The sequence below is a fragment of the Rhipicephalus sanguineus genome, chromosome 8, assembly GCF_013339695.2.
Source record: "Rhipicephalus sanguineus isolate Rsan-2018 chromosome 8, BIME_Rsan_1.4, whole genome shotgun sequence".
In the NCBI taxonomy this organism is placed as follows: Eukaryota; Metazoa; Arthropoda; class Arachnida; order Ixodida; family Ixodidae; genus Rhipicephalus; species Rhipicephalus sanguineus.
The window spans coordinates 28,141,096-28,164,592 of NC_051183.1; the positions used below are offsets into that span (position 1 = coordinate 28,141,096).

Genomic DNA, 23,497 nt, shown 5'->3' on the forward strand with positions numbered 1-23,497 from the left:
TACTTGCACAAAGTTGTCACACAATCTTAAGAAAGTATCAATAGGCACAATGTTAACTTGCGTTTCAGTGCGCCTTGCAAGCTTCCTCGATATGTGCACGCATGAAACCAAGAAACAAGCCTCCCGCATGCTCCACTAAACACAGAACCCGCTTCAGTGAGTGCACGAGTGATGTGGTTTATCTGATTCCCAGGAGTTGTGGAAAAGTTTATATAGGTCAGACTGGACAATGTTTCAACGATCGCGCGCGTCAGCATTGCAATAATGTAAAAATGGATATGGCAGTCATTTAGTTGACTCATTGTAAGAAGTGCGCATGTGTTCCCATGTTTGAAAAACGAAATTTATAGGAAATGGGCAAATCTAAGAAGGAAAGGGAAATTTAGAGGCCTTTTGGATCCATAACGAAGGTGATAAGTGTATCAGTTCGCCCCATCTTCTACTCTCGGAGAGAGAAATAAACTTCTTAAAAGAAAGATTGAGAGTGTGATTAGCGAGTGTTGTAGTGCGCATGTGTCATATGAGAATGTATAAAAGGCTGGTTTTTCTTGAAATAAACATTTCAGTTGGCAGTCAGCGCTTGTCCCGTGTCTTCGTTCCTTTGTCGTCCTTGTTTCATTCGCGCTGTTACTTTATTTGTTCTAGTTGGATTCATGCTCTACAAGAAACACTGACCAATGCTATATGCAAGTAAAACAGGGTGAGATTCAAGGAATATGTCAGACGATAATTTTAACTAACCTACGTGGCTACGGAAAGCCTCGCGAAGCTGATAGTATGCGTACGCTGTGGGCTAGCATTGAAAGCGCGAGTTGCCACGTATTTTCACGAAAACTTCGCGTCTCGCAAGAACGAATCAGATTTCTCATGTCACGGAGGGCCCGGTTTGTTCACTGATGCAGGGAACGAGCAAAGTCGTAGTGTACCTTCCTTGCCAATGCGTTAACACTGAGGTTAGCAGCACAGCCAAACAATGAGAGACTGCATAGTGCTGCCATTTTATCGTCTACTAACCCTCCTCGAGAGGACGCTCCTGAATTCCGCTTGGCGGCGTGACAGTCTATGAGCATTGCGAATATTTTCATATGAGCTGCTGTTTGGGCCTTGTTTTGTAGTTTCAGAAAAGCCAGCTTTTCCAAAAAGGTACCTTGGAAAAACGTTTAGCTCCAATATTCCGTAATAGTCACCGAATGATCAATATTTATCTTGTTTTAAACAAATGCTGCGGCGATCGAGCCACCACGCGAACGAGCGTCACGCCGAAGCTGGCCTCCCTACTTGAAGCACATCATGTGTGTACTAGGAGGCGCAGCGATGCAGATTGCTTATTTCCTCATCAGAACAATGTAGTTGTTCTAGGCCATCCTCAAGCGGTATATGTCGCATATGCATACATATGGCTCCCATCGCATGCGTGCGGTATCAAGCAAGGAGGTTAAAATAAAATTTGCTGGAGTGGAAGGAGGCCCCTCAGCTGAAGCCGCGTGCCGCCATCTTGCCATAGGCAGAAAGCGCGCCTTCCGCAACGCATGCTGCTGCGGCCGCATGGATGTTCCAGCTGCTAGCTGGCGTGGTGGCGTCCGGACGTTGTTGGGTACATTGTGCGTTGCGTACTGCTGTATAAATCGAGCGAAAAGGTACTCTGGGATGAAGTTTTAGTTGTAAGCAGAACATTTCGAGCTCGATGAAAACTTCTCTATATGCCGGAACACATGCTGACAGCCCGCAATCTGTCTCTATTTTTACATCTGAGGTCATTCTTTTTTCCTAACCGGTTTCGTAAGGACTCAAATTTTCGAAGCACGTCGGGGCAGGCTGTTTGACGGGAAGTGTGGGAAGTCAAAAGACGGCGATCGCATATGTTAGAGGCACTTCTCGCCAATTGTTTCGACCTGCGACCTGGGAGTTGTCCGACTAGCTGTGCTTGACGCATTTGTAAAACACTTGCAAAACCCAGCGTACACATTCTTGTCCTTGTTGATACCACTGATGCGGGCGCGAATAGGAAATAACGCACCGCTTGCTATTCGCACTGAAATTATATAAATAGGCGAGATTTCGTTATCGGTTTCCCTGTTCGTGTTGTAAAAGGGTAGCTCGCAACTACGAGGGTTATTAAAGCAACGTCATTTGGGCAATATACATGGCCCTGTTTTTTCTTACATTCGTGCATTTTTTGTTATATTTGTATTTGCTTTATGCAGTGCAGCGAGTAAAACCAGCAGTTCTGAACTGTGCAGTGCTCTTTTCCAACTGCAAATAAAGCCCTAACCGAGGCCACGAGACTAAAAGCACCTAAACATCGCCCAATTGTAGCGGTGTAAGCATGTACGTTTCATGTTGGCTACCTTGTGCCGCCGAGCAAAACTAGCGCCATGCTAGCGCCGTGGTAGCCGTGGTGTACTCAGAAATTCCCTAGTCAAGTTGGCGAGAGCAGACGACGAGAGCAACGAGAGGCCGAGTTTGAAACTTGAAGTTAGAGGCACTTGATGGCGTGTCTCTTTAAAGATCTTGTGTATCGTGTCATGCTTTTGTGTTACCTCGCGAGTGTTCGCTTAGAAGTGACTGAGATTGCTAAGACATCGACTCTGCTGACAGGTCAGTTTGGATGAAGCGCGAACGACAGGGACAGAAAAGGCACGCATACAGCCACACACATACTGCGCTACGTGTGGGTGTGTGTGTGCCTTTTCTGTCCCTGTCTTTCGCGCTGCTCCCTTAAGTTATGTTGAACCAACTAGCCAACAAGTTCACTCTTCAAGGTATCAGTGGTTTCCGATGTAAGCGCCTGGTATAATTCAGTGCGCTCCAGAATGAGGGATTTGCCTTGTTAAGCTTCACCGCTGCACAGTGGCCTTATGCGAAGAAAACTAAACGCCACGCTGTGAAGCTCTAGCCCTTCGTGGCGAGAAGGGTTCGCTGCCGCAAAGTGGTTGATAAAACATTTACGGCTTAGAAGCAACTTAAAGGAATCAGTCATCGCATGAGACTGTCCGAGACGTGTTAATATGAAAGCTTACAGGCGTATTTTCCATTGTAATAATGGATATATCGAATTATTTCGCGATCCCCTTCGACCGATCCGACCCGACGGTCGTCAAGTGAGGTGAAACTGAGGCACTCGAGAGTGTGCGTTGCGTTAAAATCTGTGTATGCCCTGCTTTATGTTACCTCGCGTGTGTTCGCTTGAATTTATACAGATTCTTAAGACTATCAGCAGCGCTAATAAATCCATCATCTGCGCATTTATTATTTGACCTGAAATGTAGCAGCTGGCGTTTGAAGTAGACATCCGTAGCGGCGCCTCGTCGCAATTTTGCAGCAAGTTGACACTATGCGATCACGCTGAATTCAGGCCACGTGATTCATTGGTATCTTGTAATAATTTCTGTTGGCATAATTAAGTTTCTCCATGACGCTATTCCAAGCTATTCCAAAAGTGGCTTGGTCTGTTCTCTAATGTAGAAGGTTGCTGCTAATTCGTTTGCCTGGCGGGTAGAAGAATTGAAGAAACCTTTGCTATCACTGCGCATTTATTAGACGTTTGGGTGCTCGTACGGTGACTGGAGACTGCGTGGGCGCCTTTTTTTTTGTAATTAAAGAAGACGAAGCATCAGGTAACTTATGTGGCAGTTACGATTTCCCTGCTGGTGGGCTTCGCTGCACAACGAATCACCGATGCACAGTACATTCTTTGTGGCATAACACAACTGCAATGCCATAAAGCTGACTATAGTGAATCTGTCATCTTGTAGCACGTATATATAATGTAAATATAGTGCATTGAATCCAAGGGGCAGTGCAAGCATGGCGTAAACAAGCAGGGTACGAGTCAAAATGGGGCGGCGTGCGCGCACAGATTTCTTTGCGCTCCACAATAAGGAATTGCTTTGTAAGTTTTACCGCTACACAGAGGTGTAATGCGACGAAAACTAATGCCACGCTGTGAAGCTTGCTACCTGTGCTGCAATTATTTGCCGGAAAGAGTATCGCCAGGTTGTTATCAGACTGATCTGACGAGAAAGTAAGCAATCTGATCGCTGCGCCTAGCAATACCTAGTACCACATACTGTGCCCTAAGTAGAGGCGGCTTCGGCATGACGCTCGTTCGCGTGGTGGCTCGATCGCACAAGCATTTGTTTAAAATAAGCAATAATATTGATATTCGGTGACTATATCGCGGAATATTGGAGCTGATTACACGTTTTTCTAAGGCACCTTTTGGGAAAAGCTGGCTTTTCTGGAACCACGAGACAAGTTCCGATCATGTCTCAAACTTCGTCGTCCAAAAAGGACCAGCTTCGTAACCTAATGCACTGTGCGGCTATGCCTGCGCAGTGATCTCATTGAGCTGAAACAAAACTGATTCCCCCGCCGGGCGAACGCGTGCCCCTTAGTCAAAAAGTGGCCCTTCTCAAAGAAAGCACAAGTATGCACTTTTATTCGTGCGTCCATTAAATCAAGCCACCAGCATTTCCATGGTTAAATCGCATGATCAACGTCTCACACGCACGTAGAACCACGGGACTAGGCTAGGTACATCTCGCTTGGAATTTCCTAGGACAGCACCAAAAAGGGGTCTGGCAACGCGGGCATGTTTTGGTGGCTTTTAGGTCGGGTCGTTAGATGCGTTCAAATTGAAAAAAGTTGTTGAAGATGTGACAGTTGCATCACCTATACGACAGCATTACGAAGAAATGCTTCATCTTTTCCAAGAAGAGATAAAACAGCTCAAGATGAAAATTCTGCAGCAGAAAAATTGCACACTAACCAAAAAGAGCGAGGCTCGATCCTCAAGCGATAATAAAGGAGATCAAGGATCAAAAGCTCATGTCTGAGTAGGGCAGGGTGATGTTCACTGCAGCCTTCCCCCATACATACAGTAACCCCTAGGGCACGAAAAGACGTACCAGAAAGGCACGTATTCTATCCGAGCTGCGGGCGTTTGCGTTAACGCTGCACTTCTATTCTCCATCAGCTTATGAGTATGTACGCACGAAGTTTAATCGCGCACTGTCATCAGAGCGCTCTATACGAAAACGGTATACAGAATTCCATCAAAGGAAATGCTGTCTTCACAGATGAGTCACTGTCTCGAAAAGGCTAGCCCAATGCCGCAGAAAAACTCTACTGTACTTTGATTGTTGATGACAAATGAGAAAACATGTTGAGATTGTGGGCGACTAAACGGTTAGATATGCGGACGTTGGGACTGGAATATACATGATGACAGACGGCTTAAACTTATGACTTATGCCACTTGGGCGTTTTTAATTGATTCATTGACAGGGTAAGAGAGAGCCGAGCCTACGAAATAGTATCGAAAAAGCTGTATCTATTGAAATAGTGTCGACTGCAAGCTGAATGCCCATATTTGAAGCACGTCCATGCAAAGGCAAAACTATTCGTTTTGGATATTTTGAGCTTGTCTTGAGAAAAGAGATGGCTTTCAAGCTTTGAAGAATATATATCCTTCTGGATGAGCATATCGAGTGTGGTTCTTTGGACCCACATTTATATTCCGCCCAAAGAAAGTGGCCGAACTCCATATATGCATAAGACTCCGTCACATGACGAACAAAATAAACAGGAAAATGAGTGCCGAGAAGTGAGGTCTGCTCTTACGAGGATAATTATTAAAAAAAAAAAACAGTGATAGAGGCCCTTCGGTGTGCGTGCTTGCAAGGAAAACGTCAAAAGAAAGAGAATAAAACTGACCACATTCTTATCTGCGATTTCGCTTCTTAATCTTGACAACTTCTCCCTTAATGTTCGCCATAACCATTAAAAACCACGGCGGAAAGACCCGTCTCTTGCCTATGGCAAGATGGCCGCCGCGCGCACGGCGCGGCTTCACTGCGGCCCATTGGTAAGTATAGGCGGCCTCCACTCCAGCAAGTTTTATTTAAACCTCCTTGGTGTGTGGTCCCCATAGAGTTGGTGGTCCCTAAAAACGACGAATAGTAGACAACACATTTCTCCTATTCCCAGCTGCGAACCTCAAACAATTTCATTTTTGGCATTATTAAGATCCCAACTTGCCCAATATTGAGTATTATCAATCAAAGGCTATCTATATGTACATTTTTTTTTGTTAAAGTGACAGCGTCACCAAACGCCCGTAGCGAGAAGTAGTGCGCGCGTCAGGTCACGTGACACAACAAGATGGCGTTGGCGCTTTCAAAAAAGAGGCGCTCGCGCTGTTGCAACGGACAGTGAGAGTCGTACTACATGTTTTGGCTGGTCGTCCGTACCACTGAACGTGCTTGGTGCTCCGTTCTCGACACGTTAACTAATTCTACGCGGCTTACTCGCGTCTCCAGAGCGAACTGCGGATGCGTTTTGACGAGTGAACGGCGATGGCTGACCGTGCTGGCGACGAGAACACCGAACCGTAAGCGCGCGTTTCCACCTTTTCCAAACTAGTTTAGTTATACAGTGCACTAAACTACTCGGAAAAGCTTCTGTTAGTTACTCGGTTAAAGGCTAGGGCCGGAGAGTCGCGTACCTTTGTTTAATCTGTACTGGTTTCGTTTCTTTCAGCGATGGCGCCGCGCCGAGGCTACCACGGCGCTCTTCGGTGAGCTACTGATACTTTGCCGCAGTAGTTTAGTGAATGTCGTGTGACTGTGTATCCATTTTTTCTTCTTCTCGGTCTGTTTGCATTGTGCACCAAATCCGTGCGGTTCGTATGCTGTCGCTGTGTATTGACTCTACTGCTGGAATATGTACACTGCACGTGAAGTTCCGTGCAGTAGCGTTTGCGAGGGTGTAGGTTTCCTGTTTTTTCGGGGTGGGCTAGCAGCTAAACGAACTGTGCATTCAGGAAGGCGTAGAGAATAAATGCCATTGTGGCATCTTATAATTTGCAAGCATATGTATACGAATGGTTCAAGGGTGGGGCGCCCGTGCTCGCCGTTTCGTGCGCCAATCTGCCTTTTTTCACGGTGTCACGGCGCATGCGCCCTTCCCCTAGGGGAAAAGTCGCGAAACACCTCTTGATCTTGGAGGCTTTCGTTCCGGCAATTGAAAAAGGCGGATTTGTGAAATTGGCGGGGGGGGGGGGGGGGGGGATTTGTTTGTTTGCGCCAAAGTGCACCAAATTGCAACAAATGCGGCGCCAGTCAAAGGTGCACCAGTCTCATGCGTATTTGTATGCGCCGTTTTCCAATAATTGATGATCTCTCTCAATCGTTGGCTTATCGGTCATTTCTGGTATGGCAATCTGATCTTTTATTGTGCGCCTATTGTACCGATAGGGCAAAGGCTCCTGTATTTTTCCTTCACTGCATATTGTTCATGCTTTCTGTTTTACTTGTTTTTGACAGATTCTGAAGCCTGTCAGGCCAATCCTCGAAAGCGTCGAAAATGCAGTGAGTATAAACATTACAATCACTAACACGAGCATCTTGCACAAGGTGTCGTTGCGTGGGGCAGGTCGCGCCTTTACCTATCACACTTTCAAGTAATATAGTATTAGATAGCGCAGGTAGGAAATCCAGGTACTGTACAACTCTGGTGTTGTGAACAAATGTTTGACCATTCGTTATATCAAGTGAAGTGCATATGAATATTTTTGTTGCAGTTACCGTGCAGCGTAATATTGAGTGTAAGAAAGGTATTCTTGTGCTGCTTCGTTACAAACTTAGACTGTAGCACTTTAACCTTTCCTCAAGCTTATGTGGCCTGTAAACTTCTGCCATCTGTGTGTGACGTTGCGCTCACAGGCAACAGTTGCTCGTGAAAAACTGACCATCTTCATATTTACCCAATGCAAAACGATGCTCTTTCCAAACATTGCAGACCGAAGATCTCACCGAGCGGCGCCGACTCTCCAAGCGCGTCAGTTTCTCCGACACCCACCAGATAAAGTAAGTTCCTACGCAAGGCCTCGCTCGCACTGTAGTTCCCAGATTACATTGCCTAAACGTGTGGTAAATTGCCAACAATTGCTTGCTGTGAAACTTAATGTATGATTCTGGTGTCCTCAATTTCTGTACCTGGCGTGTTAGATGAAAGAACTCTATTTCAGCGATTCACCCGGGTAACGCTATTGAGTATAAATTTGTCTTAATCCTAACCAGTCGGGACGCACTGTTGCTATTCTGCCACCTATGAACATATGCACAATTCGCTCGAACCCTGTGTTAAGCAGCATATGCCGTGAATTGCTGTAGTCGCGGGCAACTTTTCTTGGCAATGAAGCAAAGGCTACAGAGCCTAATTGCATGAGCACTACCGCCTCTCGCACTGTAGTTTTCAGACTACATTGCCTGAACACCGTGCAACAAATCGCAGTTGTTTACTTGCTGTGAAATTTGATGTTATTCTTGCGTTTGTCAGATGAAAGAGAATGGTCTTGTTTCTGTTTCAGCAAAGCACCTAGGTAAGGCTATCGAGTGTAAATTTGTCTTAATCCTAGCCATTCAGTACGCACTTGTTGCTATTCTTTCACCAGTGAACAGAACCACAATTAGCTCAAACTCGGTGCTAGACAGAATACGTTGTAAATTGTTACCTTTGTGCAAAATCTGAGCATGAACAAGCTAATGGCTCAGTTAGGCAACGTTGAGTGCTAAGATTCTTGTTTCACGCATTACTGGCTGTGCATGAAGGTGGAAAGACGGCTCAAATTTATTTTCGGCTGAACAATTAAAGATTGAATGAAAAATGAAATCTAATGAAAGATTACGCCTCCAAATGTACTTAATTCGATGTGCGATTGTTTCATACCTGATGTGTTGCAAAATATCGTGCAATTAGTGTGTAACAGGTATCGTGAAATTATTACTGCTGAACGAAAAACACTGCATGTTTCCATGGTCAATTGTTTGCTATGCATGTCACAGTTGCTCTCAGCGAAAATGTATGTCGCTTACTGGAACGACAAACGTATGCGAATGATGCACAATTAAATGTGTTTCAGTCCACGAGTTGGAGCTATAATACATGGGGTAATTTTATTTCTCATATTTAGTCTTTGGTCAGGAGTAACTGTTTTAAAGGGGGCCCTGCAACACTTCTTTAACATAGTCGTAAAATGCTGCCGATCAGTAGTTGAGGCTTCTTGGAACGCGCGAGCCAAACATTATAGTGCAGTGTGCGGCCTGGAATTTACAACTAATTTTCGGTCAGCTAGAAATCGTTCCCTCTTCTTTTAACAAATGATGCCATATACCCAAATTCACGGCCATTGGCTGATTTGAGCATTGTGAGCTGCATAGTGCCCGAGGCCGCCACGTGCCCGCGAGCACGCTCGTGATCACGCTCGCGATCACACTGAAAGTAAACCGCGCGTTCACAGAAAAAGTGCTCGAGGGTATGCCGTGCACGTGACGTATCTTCTTTCCCTCGTGCCATCCCTCCCTGCTTAGTTTCGAGTCGGCTTGTCGGGATGAGAGAAGAAAGCAATTGCAGCGTGCGACAGATCTCTGTAAATCCGCTCGTACTTGATGTTTTCAAAATTTCCGGCGGTCGATTTGCGAGGCAATAAACTCCTTTAACGAAGCCATTCGGTGGTTACTTGGAAAAGTGTTGCAGGGTCCCTTTAATACGGACTTGAAAGCTGTTGCATTGCGAGGTCAACATCGTGGTTCAGCCTATACAATAAGTGTTGCTGAAGGTGTGGTCATGCAGTACATTAGAACGTCGTTGATATTTTCTTGTTTCGTACAATATCCCATTGCCAACATTCACAATATTATCAAACGAAACTGCACAATGTTTTCGTGAATTTGGACTGTACGTTTTACCAGATAGCGTGGTTTTTTTCCTGCATTTTTTCTCCCCCCAAGAACGTATGAACAAGGCTCTACTGTAACTGCATAGTAACCATGATTCTCGTAGTTGTAAAACAGTTGCAATAACTCATTTCTCTCTTAATCGGAGTACAGAAAGAGTTCTAAATGATCTCTCATGAGAGAGTTGCTGTGTGCGTCACACAGTCCCGTGATGAACCTGTAATAACGGCTCGTGTTTGTTTTTCCAGGTTGTTCAAGTGTGAAATGTCCGATGAACATTGCTCGGCTGGGGGTGAGTTGATTTTTGCAGAGCTTTTGTTGGTGACCAGCCAGTTGCGTCAACTGACCGTCTTTGAGCACACCTTATCATAGTCGGAAGTTGCAAGCTGAGCTGAATTCGTACTGCGTAAAAACTGAGAGCCGGTCGAGCTTGTGTGTATCTGTTTTAAGGGAGACACTACTCGTAATTTTTAAAAATTTCTTGATTGATTTTGATAAGTCACCTAGTTTATGTATATCTGTGTGCCGATTTTAAATATGAACTTATTTTTCTTCTGTAGTGTATAGTTCTTAAAATACAAGATATTCTATGTCCTTTTTAGGAGCGATATTTTTCCTAAACTGAGAGAGTTACAGAGCAAATCGGCTTATCACAATAATTCGCCATCAGAACTGTGTGCAGTACAACAAAAATCGATGTTCTAAACCCATTTGAACAATCGTTGTGGTATGTTGAACATTCGCGAGTGAGTCAATGTCAAGCTGGGATTTCGCTCACGAATGTCTGACATACCATAACTTTTTTTCAAATGGGTTTAAAATATCATTTTTTGTTGTGCTTCACACAGTTCTGATTCCAGATTATTGTTACATGCTGATTTACTTAGTAACTCTCCGTTAAGGAAAAATCTTGCTTCCCAAAAGGAATGTGAAATTATTTGTATTTTAAAAACTGCACATTATACTAAAAAAATAACCGCATATTTGAATCAGCCCACAAATATACATATTCGGCCAAGTTTAATCGAAATCTCTAAAGAAATTTTTAAGAATTTTCAAGCGCCATGTCCCCCCTTAACGCAAAAAGATGTCTCGGATGAGCAAAAAAAAAAAAGCCTTGAACCTCATGTTCAATCGTTTTCCTTGCTTATCGGTTTCTCGGGGGTAAAACAGTTGTGCCAATTTGACACAATTCCTTATCGTTATGTCAAGCTGAGCCAGGTTGGACACTTCAGACGGTACGCTTTCTATTGCGATGCAGAACAGAAAAGCGACGAAGGACGGTAGACAGTCCCTTTAACCCTTTCAGACGCCACCTATGAAGAACTGTGTGTAAATGCATCAAATCGATACAATGTTATTTTAAGCCACTCAATATTCTCAGGGGGTCATGACGTCGACGAAGGCAGCAGTCAGCACGTTCAAGATGAAACTCTTTATTTAGCCGAACTTGTGGCCGGGAAACTGAAAGTCAAACTACAGCAATACACTGATAGCAGCGAACAGAGCATCGACCGTTGGTCAACTGCTCATGGCTGGACACGCAGTCTTTTATACATCACGCATCGAACTTTCCAGTCTTATCACTGGTGGTCGCACAAGCTCTGGAATAATCTAGACTATTCGCGTCCTGCATGCATTCTTAACAAAACAATCTACTACAATTGCAAAGATTCTCGAACACTGCGGCGCGGACAGCGTCAAGCGTTGATAACCATCCTTGGTGGTCAAACCCGAATACATTAAAGGGGCCCTGCAACACTTTTTGAACAGGGTCAAAAAGCGCTGCCAATCGGTAGTCGAGGCTCCCGAGAACACGCAAGCCAAATATAATAGCGAAGCGAGCGGCCTGGAATTTACAATAAATTCTCAAAGTCAGCTGAAAATCGCTTCCTCTTTTCTCGACAAATGATGTATTAGTCCGCAATATATAACGCGATTGTCGGCAGTTCCACCATTGGCTGATGTTATACAGTGAAATCTCGGTATAACGAACTTCAGGGGACCGCGGAAAAATGTTCGTTATCTGAAAGGTCGTTATAGTGAAAGCCCAAAAATTTACCATAACAATAGAATTTCAGTAACGCAAACGTCCTACCTTTGCAACGGTACGTCCTTGAACTCGTTTCTCACAACAATGCACACGTGAACGTCAGACAAGGCACGTTTATTTGAAATAGTCCGTGATCGTTTTTTGACGGGTGCAGCACAAACTCTGCGTCACGAACGATTCTAGACCGTCCGCATTTTTATCCGCCGCTTCGGTCGCTGTTCCGCTTTTTTCTATGAATATGCGGAGTTTGCTCAAGTAGTCCAACGCATCTGTGGCCGACACGGACTCGTCGCGATCTTCGGGTGCTACCGTGACATCGTCGTCCATGTCATCGCTGCAATCCTTTAAGGCCCAACTGCATGCACGCGAGTTTTGAGCGACGGCCGACAGGATTTGCTGTCGCGGAGGGCCATCCATCGCCGTCGCTTGTCGCAGGGGTGCAATCGCGAAACGATGCTATTTCCGATTCCACACGGCTGGCTGATCGCGCTGATAACGCGGACGGACCGTCGTTCTGACCACTGGCCAAGCGCGAAAAGCACGAAAGGCATTGGAATCTGAAATAGAATCGTTCCGCAATAGCATCCCAGGTTTCTGGAAAGCCAGAAAACATCGCTTGTCGCCCGGAAGTGAGCATGACGATATCCAACAACATGGCAGCATCTCTGACCCTTGCTTCGGTTGCAATTTGCTCGTGATGCTTCCAATCGGCGCGTACTTCAAGGAATGCAAGTTATAGACTACCTTATTTACAGCCCCATCTCACGCGGAGAGCGAGGCAGCGGCCGTATTTTGTCGTTATTTATGATCGACGGTTCGTTTTGATGTTTCGGTGGTAGCTTGCTGCAGTGGTGGGTAGCTTGCTGCAATGTCAATATCGTCGTCGTGTGAGGTAGCCCTTCTCCCTGCGAAGCAACGACGTGTGGCGCTGCGGCTTTTCTTAAACGTTCTATGACAGCAAGAGGAAACGTTGTCGAAATGCGCCTCGTGGACTAACCCCAACATAACGCAGTTGCAAAGTGCGACGCAGCGTAGGCAGCGCGCGCTTCCGGGCGCCCCATGGGATCACAGCAGATACCACTGCCGCGGTTAAACATAGGATTGCGAAAAAAGGAAGTCCCGAAACGCTTTTATGGCATCTTTATCTCAAACAAGACTAATAAATTTGACATGTTGTCATTCATCTACTCTGTAATTCTTTTTCGTAATTTGCCTGCGTGCGCGCAATAGTTTTCAATCGAGCAGCGCGACGGAGCCCGTTTGTCGCAGTCGCCTTCGCTCGAAAGTCGCGTGCTACGCATGCGGTTGGGCCTTTACAAAACCTGATGCGTTGTCGCCTCCGCAACGAAGGGAAACAAAAAAAGTTCTCCGCCCGCGTCTTTCTCCTCCCGTGCCATCTCAGGTTTTAGCGGGAGGGCGTCCGCTCTTCGCGCTGCGTCGTCTGCTACCTTACAGCTCCGACTGCCATGACCGATACACTGAAATCTAAGAATCCTCGCATTTCGGGATATAAGTTCGTAGTACTGAGGCGTTGTTAAGATTACACGGGAATTAAATAACGATCGTTATTCTGAAATGTTCGTTAATCTGAAGTTCGTAGTAGTGAAATATTTTTACATTGAAACTATAAGCAGTCGGCACGGGATTTCTTAAAAGTTCGTTAATTTGAAATGTTCGTTAATGTGGTGTTCGTTGTAACGAGATTTGACTGTAATCACGATAACACCCTCATTATTACCTTCGTTGTTAATTTTTAGTTCAATAAGTAGATAATATGTATGTTTATATTGTGTTATGCCGTTAAAACACCGAACAAACATTAATATTAGCACTTCCGGTCTCACCGACAGCTCGTCTGCTCGTAGTTGCGTGGTTGCGTTTTCTTCACCATGCGCAGTGCCGAAATTGTGAATATTTCTGTGCTTTTGACCATCGCCGGTTGCCGTTGAGAGTGGCAGCCGTTCAAGTGTTGGCTCGTCAGCTGGAAACTGCATCGTCGGCACGTTCTGACGACCGACCAAGGCAGCGGTGCAGCATTTCTCCGATAACAATGCTGGCGCCGGCTAGCTTAGGATACCTGTGTTCGCTGTATGGCGAGAGTCCCGTTCGCTGTCCGTTCAGTATGTCATCGAGCCGTACCTCGGCGTGTCCACCCCGTAGTCTCAGGTTCCCAAGAAACTGCGACACAGCAACCAAGCAGACTCGCATTTTCACAGTAGCTGCAGACAGCCGGGGGATGGGTCCACGTCAGCCCGATGCCCCACGATCCTTTCTTCTAGTCTTTAGTTCTTTGTTGTCAGCCCGCACTCGCTGTGCGCCCGCATTCGAAGAGCAAACAGCATCGAAGTACCGCCACTGGGAGAAGGGTGCACGCAGCTTTGCCGTGTTGAATACTATTCAAGCGCGAGCAGTGTGACGAGGCGGTGTATCGGAGTGTGGGTCGAAACCCATCTCAGCTGTCATTCGTTCCAAACGCGCACGCAGGTTTGCGTCCATGGTTGGCAGAGCGATGAAAACACTGCGGCAGTTCGAGGTGCACACCCAACATTACCAAACTGACTCGCAGTTTTCAAGCACACGCGATACATGGTGCGATGGCCTCCGCTCGACGACGAGCGCGCAAGCCGACCGGAAGTGGCGCCACAGACCACGTGGTTGCGCCTGAGACGCCAGAGAGAAAAAAATGAAGAAAAAAAATGCCGCCGGCGCCGACGTAACTCTTCGGCGCCTCCTCGCACCTCCGACCTCCCTCCCTTCACGCCCCGCGCAGCTTTCTGCGTGATCGCGGCGTTGAGTTGAGGGAGAAAGCTGCGGAACGTGATCTCTATAATTTGGTAACACCACTTAGACCTGACGGATTCGAAAAATTTTTGCGGCATATGACTCGCGAAGAGTCATACGTCAATAATGAGACTATTCCAATATAACTAAGAAAGGTTATATTAAGGGCCCCTTTAAGATAAAACAAGTGGGCATGGCAATATTGTATTGCAGCAAAAATAATGTAATAGATTAACTTACATGTGTTATAGTAATAATCCTAATTACTTTGTAATTATTGATTTATTGTGAAGCCAGTCTTGCTCTGTTCTTACTGGGCGCGAGGACATACCGTGGCGCCACCATGCGGAGGCATCCCTGTGACGTGCAAGGTTGGATTGCTCCGCCAACCCTCTCCCTCTCAGCCCGCAGCCGCTTTCGCGTCTGCTTTTTTATTATTATTTTTGCACTTCACTTCAAAGAAATCAGTAAAATACTGCTGCGGCTTCATCACTGACTGTACGAAATGCTAAATAAGTGCTCAGAAAAAATGTTATGCCCTCATAATGCCTTAGACAGCATCCTGACTGCCGGCGTCGTCTGCTATGGCCACCGATATAGCAACCACGGGGGCCGCGCACGCTGCTTTTGTAAAAGGTAACGAATCATTTTGCGCCGAATGGGCTTTAGCGTGTGCTTGCGGCAAAGAAATATATTTTTTGCTTCAAGAAATGCGGGCAACCGTGCAACTTCATTCGTTGTAGGTTTGCATATAAAAACGGGCCGCGGTTAACACTACAAGCATGGGCAAATTTACATTCCTGTTTAGTACACATAGCCCTATGAAGCAGGACGAGAGCGGTTTCTCCACTTTGTGGGAAGCAATCCAACGTGCTTAGAGATTCATGCAGCCGCAACCTTTCTCATACGATTGGAGACAAACTCATGAGAGCCATATGTACGCGCGCGCCTCATTCAGTGTTGTAGTCACGGTGTAAGATATACCGCGGTTGTAGCTAGATAACATTTCACATGAGTTTGTCTGCGGCACGATTTTAATATCTATCTGTTGCTTTCGTTGTGCGTATTTTCTAAGGTTGTCACACGGTACATTTTCAATCGCCACCAAGCCACATCGGGATGAAAATTTTCGAAGATTGACTCCGTTATCCAGCTCGCACAAAGAGGCCAATCGCGATCGAAAAATACGGTCCCGATCAGGCTCGATTGCGATAGCAAATGCACCGTGTGCCAGCCGGCCGTATTACTTGCGCACTTGAATGACCATGCTGATGACTCACTGTGGTCTGATGACTTACCGTGGTCTAAATGGCAATATTATGTTGCTGTGAAAATACCAGCGTCCAGCATTTTATAAAGCTTCATTGATAAGCAGTATGACACTTCGCGGCTGCTGCTAGAAGGTGATTCAGTTTTGAAGCTGGCCACGTTTTCGCCTGTAGCGTAAAGCAACACAGAGAAGAACAAGTGACACTGACTATGGGCTCATTTTACAAAAATAATCTATAAGCAAGGAACCCCATGGGCTGAAGTCCGCGGAGACCTGTGTGGTCGGGAAAAGACACGAGGACAATTAAAATAAACACGAGGGCGGGAAGGGGGGGGGGTCAAACAGTGGTGGAAGTTAGGTCGGCGAGACAGGTAACTTCCAGCAAAGACTCAAGCAGCACATGTATGACGTAAGAAAGGTTTCATCGGAAGCGCTGGCCGAACACTCAGAAGCAACTGGCCACGAAATAGATTGGGATAGGGCAAAGGTAACGGGAAGAGAAAATAACTGAATTTCTCGGCTTTACCTTGAATCTCTGACAATCTACGCAGCGGCGCACATGCTTAATCGTCATGACGGCAACTTTCCACACATGTCCGCACGTTGCCTACGTCATATTTTAAAACATACATAACCGGACTGTTTGCGCATTCATTTTTCTCTGTGAACAATGCTGCCGTGAATATTCATGGTCGGTGTCCATTTTAACATCACAGGCTTGAAATAACAAAAAAGAAAGACAGGTGACAGCGGCATCAGGCTCGTGAAAAGCACGGTCGCGGTAAAAGTGAAAGCTCACGCCTGGCCCCTTCGTGTGCGTAGCGCACTGTGACACGGAGCAGAAAAGTACCATGCCGCCGATAACGTTTACTGGACTTTTCCGGATTGTGTAGCCTCTAGGGGTCCACACATAAGGAGTGAGAGCAAAACAACGCTGTTCAAAAGCGAAATCGTGGTTAAAAACAACGCATTCAACCGTCCACTTCCCTTCGCCAGAGCGAGGCGAGGTCACGTGATCCAACCGTGCACGTCACAGCGATTGCAGCGCCCGCGTCTCCAGTGGTGGGCCTCACGCCCAATAGCATAACTATAGCGTAAACTTTCGCATAACTATAGCGTAAACATCCATGTTGAAAAAAGAAAATTTATACTTTTGATGTGGGTTGCGAGAAGCGGCACGTTGAATATGGTAGTGCCTTCACAAGGTGATCGTATGCAACAGTACACTGCAAAATGATGGTAAATGAAAAATTTATTATGTAGGAGGTTCAATGCATCCAATGTGTAGTGCTCGTTCTTCTCCCGTAGTCTATACGAACAGCAAAAGCAAGTGGTGTACAATTGTGTACATAGCGTCTCAAAGGGTTAACCTACTTTAGTTAGCGTAGAGATTATACATACTTGATATGACCTTCTGTTTATCATGGACTCCTATCAAGGCTACATAAGACCAGCGTGTTTGACATGTTTTGTGCACAAGTCCTGTCAGTGTTACTTTCCATCTAGCCTTTTTTTCAGGGTGTTGTGCCAAAAAAACTCAGTGGTATACATTGCTTGCACAGATTCATGCCATATTGCTGCAAAGACTGTTTGCAGACTTGTAAACGCGCTACTTGGTTGCTTCATTGTGTTTCTGTGCTGTACCACTATGTGAAAAGATTCAAAGAATTGCATTAAAGGAAATTTTTAACTGGCAGAATTAGTGCCATACTTTGATCTGCATATTCTAACGAGCGTGGCAGTTCAGACTTGTAAACAAGATAAATTTCAACTTTTAAGCACCGTAACATACTGGGTATTCTTTGGAAGGCCGTAAGTTTCCTGTGGAAGATACTAGCACAGTTCTGTTTCTTGACTGTAATTACTGCAAAATGTTAACATTATGTTCACGAGAAATCTAAAGGCATGACTAATTAGCACAGTTGCTAATTAAATTACTTTCTTATGTTTCAGAAGATATCACAATTTACGCATTGTAGTAGGTGGGTTTGCAAGGTGTATTCACTTAAAAGAAATTCTGGGAACCTCTCCAGGTTCCGGACATTAATTTGACATTTGCTCTAATGAGGCATATTTGCACGTCTTAATTAATCGGTGTGTTAACGCTGCTTGTGCTCTCTGTTGCAGAAAACACATCGCAAGCTGGCTCGGTGTTTGTGCCTGGGTAAGTTGCGAGAGGAGAATCTCTCATTTCTTTAGAATGGGGTGCAATCTTTTGGTCCCCTTTGGGCAACAAGCAAACTCCTCCTTGGTGAAACGATCTGTTTTTTTTTTTTTAATGCGTAACGAGTGGATGGTTTAGAGCTTCCCACCCATTACAAAGGGCCGGGCTATTATTCTTAATCGTCAACCAGCGCATCAACAAAGTGCACATAATGCCCTACAGACGTGTGGGTACTTTACTGCCCTGCAGAACGGTGAATAATGGCATAGTGGGTACTTTCCTACTTTACAAAATTATGGCAATTTATGGTGCAGTGGGCACCTTGCCATTGTATTCACGATAGTCTCCCCATTGGAGTTCAGAATGGGCTGTAGAAAGTCTGCTCTTCAGAAAGGCCGCTGCGACTGTCCTGCGTGTCCCGCGCAAGCCTGGCATTTTTTTTTTCTTCATATTTCTCTTCAGGATCCCTTTAAGACATTGCTTTTTTAGTTTGTACTTCTTTTCGTCCTGACAGGAACAACACTCTAACGGGCAACGCTGCCGAAGACCCAGTAGGCGAAGCAGTGCAGTTGCTGCAGTACGACCACACTCCCCTCGAGCAGAGCTTCTACCTAGCAGTCGATGACTGCAACGGCAGTGCCGAGGCCACATCACCGACGAAAAGGACGTCTGCTTTAATGGAGGAAGCACGCTCTTGTCTCATGTTCACTCAGCATGGGAACGTCATTGATACCTTCGACAGATCCGGCTACCAACCTCGCTTGGACGGGACGCTTGGCCATGGTACCATGGACATCACTTGCGGCGGCGCCGTCAGCCAGACTTCTGCGGAACTTGCAAAGATGATGCTCGGCAATAGGACGATGGAAACCACTCCCATCGAATGCACCGGTCATGACAGGTCTGTCTCTGAGTCATTAAAGACAACATTTGCCGACAAAAGCATGGACATGACTCGCGTTGGCGGCACCTCCGTGCTTGAACAAACGGCCACGAGCCTGCATCATACGCGCATCTTTTTGGATGCCGGGATGGACGTGACTGTCGGGCCACAGGACGCGACAACAATTGGTGGTGACACGACTGTTCCACTGCAGCACACAATGAACACGACCTGCCCAGTCGGTTCAACGAGTTTCGTGACAGGTGCTGCTGATGAGGTGGACACTGGTGCTGTTCCCGGTGGGGTTCCCAGTGGGGAGACTGCAAAAGACAGCTGCGCTATTGCAAGATCGTCAGGTCTGTTCGACATTGCCGCCTTTCTGACGTCTCACCGCAAACGCGACGCGGCAGTGCTACTGGGCTGCGAGCCGGGTGACGTAGAATCGGTGGACACGGACACGAGTCCAGCCATCGCGGCATCGAAGAAGGACGAGCCATTCAACCTTGCAGCCTTCGTGGCACTGAACCGCCGCAATGATGCATCCGAGATAATGGGCAAGGATGCCAAATGCGTTGCAGAACCATTTTCTACACAGCCTGTTCCGGTTTCACAGGACACTACTCTTCCCGACAAATGCAATGTGGGCATGGGTGGTACGATGAAAGAAACTGGTACAGCAGAGACCATTTGTTCTACTGCCAACGTTTCAAGCACAGCTGGGCAATTCAACGTTGTCGACTTCGTGACATCGAACCGCCGCAATGATTTGTTCGTGACAGTGGGAGGGGATGCAGAATCCACTGGAATGTTAACTGCACAACCTGGCCCATCTGTCCCTGCTTTGTGCAGTGAAACTAGTTTCGGCGTGGGCCACGAAGGCACCCAAAATGCTGCGAGAGAGACTGGCAACGCATATCTTTCGCCTATGCAAACTTCGTTGGCGACTGATTATGAGGCGGTCACCATGAATGTAACTGGTCTCGACATAACCGCAGGGCCAGCCGTGGACACTGGAACTGAAAATGGTGTCCCAGCTGTGACACTCAAGAATTGCACAGTCATGACCGACGTCATGAGTATGACCTGTCGAGACTTTCTTGGATCGGAGGGCACCGAGAATACTGTGATAGAGACTGACAGCACGCGTCTTTCGCCTATGGAAACTTCGTTGGCGACGGATTATCGGGCAGTCACCATGAATGTAACTGGTCTCGACATGACCGCAGGGCTGACTGTGGACACTGGAACTGCAACTAGTGTGCCAGCGGTGACACTGCAGACTCGCACCGTCATGACTGATGTCATGAGTATGACCTGCGCCAACTTTCTTGGATCGGAAGAGCCATCTTGCAGTATTCTTCCGTGCAATGACCCAGATGAGATGACTCTGCACTTGGGAGATGGCACTCTGACTGGTGCAATGGCAATGAATATTACTTGCCCAAACACTACGGGGTGTCCGGTTGTCGAGTGCACGGCTGACCCAAGCACTGAGCCAAATGAACAAGTAGATGCGTCACCAGTAGTCGTAGAAAAGAGTCAAGTCACTGCTGAGCACAGTGTGAACCAGGCAGACAGTCGTCATCAAGCGGAGGAAAGGAGCGTCGCAGCTCACAGTGATCTCAAAGCCGACAGAGATGGTGATCTTGATGGTGCTTTGGAACACATGGGGAGGTTAGGCGCGCATGTGTCCACGATTTCGCTGAATGCAACAGCCGGAGACAAGATTGGTGCAGATTTTTCTCACAGCCTGCCCTTCTTGCACACACCTACCGGTTTCAAGGCTGGTTTTGCTGCATCTGTGGATGACTCGAGTGAAGCGGTGCCCCAAGATCTGCCGGTTCCGTGTGAAATGACCGCTCCTTCGTTTCTGAAAGCCACACCAGAGGACAAACCGGCAGACAAGATGTGCAGTGTGGAACGGTTTACATCAACCCAAACACCCACAAGAGCCACGCCTTCGAACGGAAGTGCTAACACAAGGGCAAAGGACTCCGCAAGGAAGCACGTTCGGGCGTCACCTGTTGACATCCTGAGGGGCAAAGACAGCGTTGCTTATCAGCTTTTAGCGAGCCCTGTCGCCAAGCAAAGCCGTGAACCAGTTGTTGGCCCGACAAGAACAGCAACAGTAGTGCCACCATTTCTGAAAAAACGAAATGACACTTCGAAGGTGGACCTTATGGCTGCGGCAGAGACGTTTAACTCTTTGACAGACTCTACTCTAAACGTCTCCAATGTATCGGCTCTGCTGGAAATGCCTACGGGATACGTCAGCTCGCTGACAATCTTGGACAACGTGTTTTCACCGGAAAGGGTTGCCAAGGGAAACGCAGATGCACGGCACAACAGTGCGTGTGGGTCTAATAGTCTGACCAAAGCAAGGCAGCAGATGGGAAGCGCCAGTCGTTCGCGTCTTGCGAGCGATCGAGGCCAGAATGTAACGGTTAGCGGCGAAGTCGGAGCAAACCTCGACAAGACCATCCCACAGAATGCCGATGCCCTACAAGACCAAGCTGTTGCTGGCCATTCGTCTTCAAAGAAAAGTTTGCTTGCAGCAGCTATGAGCACCGGCATCCCCAAGGTTAACCTTGAGTCAGTCTCGAAGCCCCTTGGCACTACTGAAAAAATATCGATGGGGACGTTGGGAACAGCACTAGGCAATTGTCCACCAACAGGAGTGACCACCTGTTCGCCTGGAGCTGGTCTTAGTGCTACCTCTATTCCCAGTGCACAGTGTGTTGGTGCAAGCTTGTTGGCATGCGAGTACAACGGTGACCTCGTACAAAAGGGCGCGGCTAGTGATGCACCCGTACAAAAGAATTCAACGTTGATGGCTGGTGATGCATCCATACGAAAGAGCGCGATGTTCTTGGCCAGTGATGCACCCATACAAAAAAGTGCAACATTTGTGGCTAGTAGTGCACCCGCACAAAAGAGCACTACATTTTTAGAGAATTCTAGAAATGGCGCAAGGCCCAGCGCCACATTTGCTGCCTCACCTCCAGGCTACAGTGTTGCTTGCATCGACGACGGCATCACCGTGGACGAAGGCAATGGAGACGTGCCTTCCGTAACGAAAGAAGTTCACCCCTCTGCAACCCGCAGTCTCTCGGCGAAGCATCCCACTGCAACTGCACACCGATCGGACAGCAGTTGCAGTGACCAAGGCACCGCCGTTTCGAGGTCTAGGAAAAGGCTGGAGTTTACGGCAGTTGGGTTGCAGCCTCCCCAAAACACCAAGGAAGGTGCTGGTCTCCATGCTGACGGTTGTGGAGAAGATGCTTGCCGAAACGTGCCGACCGTGCCGTTTGCGAGCAAGGTGCTTTCCGACGTGTCCCACTTTCAGGCTCTTCAAGAACATGGCGAGACCTCCTGTCATCAGCTGCATGCCACATCGTGTTGCGTTCTGCAGCGTTCCGCTGGATCCCGCGTTGACGACAGGGACATGCTTACGGACATCCCAGAGCCGTTCCTTATTGGTAACAGTTCAACAACCTCCTCCGCGGACAGCCAGCATCCCTCCAGGAGTGTCGAGGCTGCCAACCAGCACACATGCTGCGCGGAAGTTGGCAAGCCCACCGGCGTGGCATCGGCGTCGCCTGGCAACGAAGTCTCTATCCCGACTAACATGTTTTACTCCTCTTCTACGAAGAAGCGGAGCAAGCCTCCTAGTACACCTTCAAAGTTGTCGGAGAAGTGCAGGTCATCGGCGAAGAAGAGGCGGCCAGGGCAGGTAGTTGCGAAAAGCAGCGGCTCCAAGCGTCACCTTGGATCTCCCGCACCGACCAGCACGAAGCGGCGGAGAAGGTCACAGGAAGCAAACAGTGCAGCCAAGTCGGTACGCAAAGCAGCAGTCGGTACTGCGAGCACTTCCAAGACTCAACAAAGAACCGAACTGACTGGAAGTACGGTAATGGATGTCCTGCAGTCGGTCTTTTCGTACCAACCGAAACTGCGAAGCCTGCCTCCATCTCCCGTGGCCAGCTCGGGTCCTACAGACACGTCGAGTCCTCTGGATACCGTAATGTTGCCATGGAACCCACTCTCGCCAGGCGATTTGAAGGTGCCAGATGACTTGAGCCCCCAGTCTACCCTGAAAGCCTTGGATGCTGTGCAGGCAAGGCTCACCCGGAGATTGGACGAACTGAAAGGTAATCCAATTGTTATGTATTCCTTCGCTACTTTATTTGGAAGTTACCACTTTCTTGTCCTTCCTGTTGCCAGTTGCACTGTCCCCTGGTGTAGCCGAGTGGCGGCAGGATTTATGTCTACCTGCCCTTGTCGCATGATGTGGCTTGCAACCTTTCTTAATAACTGTGTCACATAAGCATCCTGAGGGCCTTCAAACTAACACTTCCAAATATTAGGGCTGTACGAATATTCGGGTGCTTCGAATCTTACAGTATTTGAATTCCCTTCAATGGGAATTTAAAATTTCAGAAATTTTGAAGTATTCGAAATGAACGAATAGACATTGTACCTATGTAGTCTGCCTCGAAAGGCAGTTTCATTGCACCGTGGGGAGCAGTGTTGTGAGAATGCCTATATGGGGTGGGGGAGACCGCCCTGCCTTGAAGCCGCACTTCAGAGTCAGGTGCAAATATTA

At 47.2% G+C, this 23,497-nt stretch overlaps 1 protein-coding gene across 1 annotated transcript in view; it reads left to right on the top strand.

Moving 5' to 3' along the window:
- Nucleotides 1-23,497, top strand: part of LOC119403097 (uncharacterized) — a 54,930-nt gene that overhangs the window by 7,692 nt on the left and 23,741 nt on the right. The window contains exons 3-6 of the mRNA XM_049418801.1: nucleotides 7,804-7,871; nucleotides 9,989-10,032; nucleotides 17,972-18,008; nucleotides 18,523-23,042. Of these exons, the coding sequence (XP_049274758.1) occupies nucleotides 10,005-10,032; nucleotides 17,972-18,008; nucleotides 18,523-23,042 (4,585 nt within the window). The 5' untranslated portion in view covers nucleotides 7,804-7,871; nucleotides 9,989-10,004. The remainder of the gene's footprint in view (nucleotides 1-7,803; nucleotides 7,872-9,988; nucleotides 10,033-17,971; nucleotides 18,009-18,522; nucleotides 23,043-23,497) is intronic.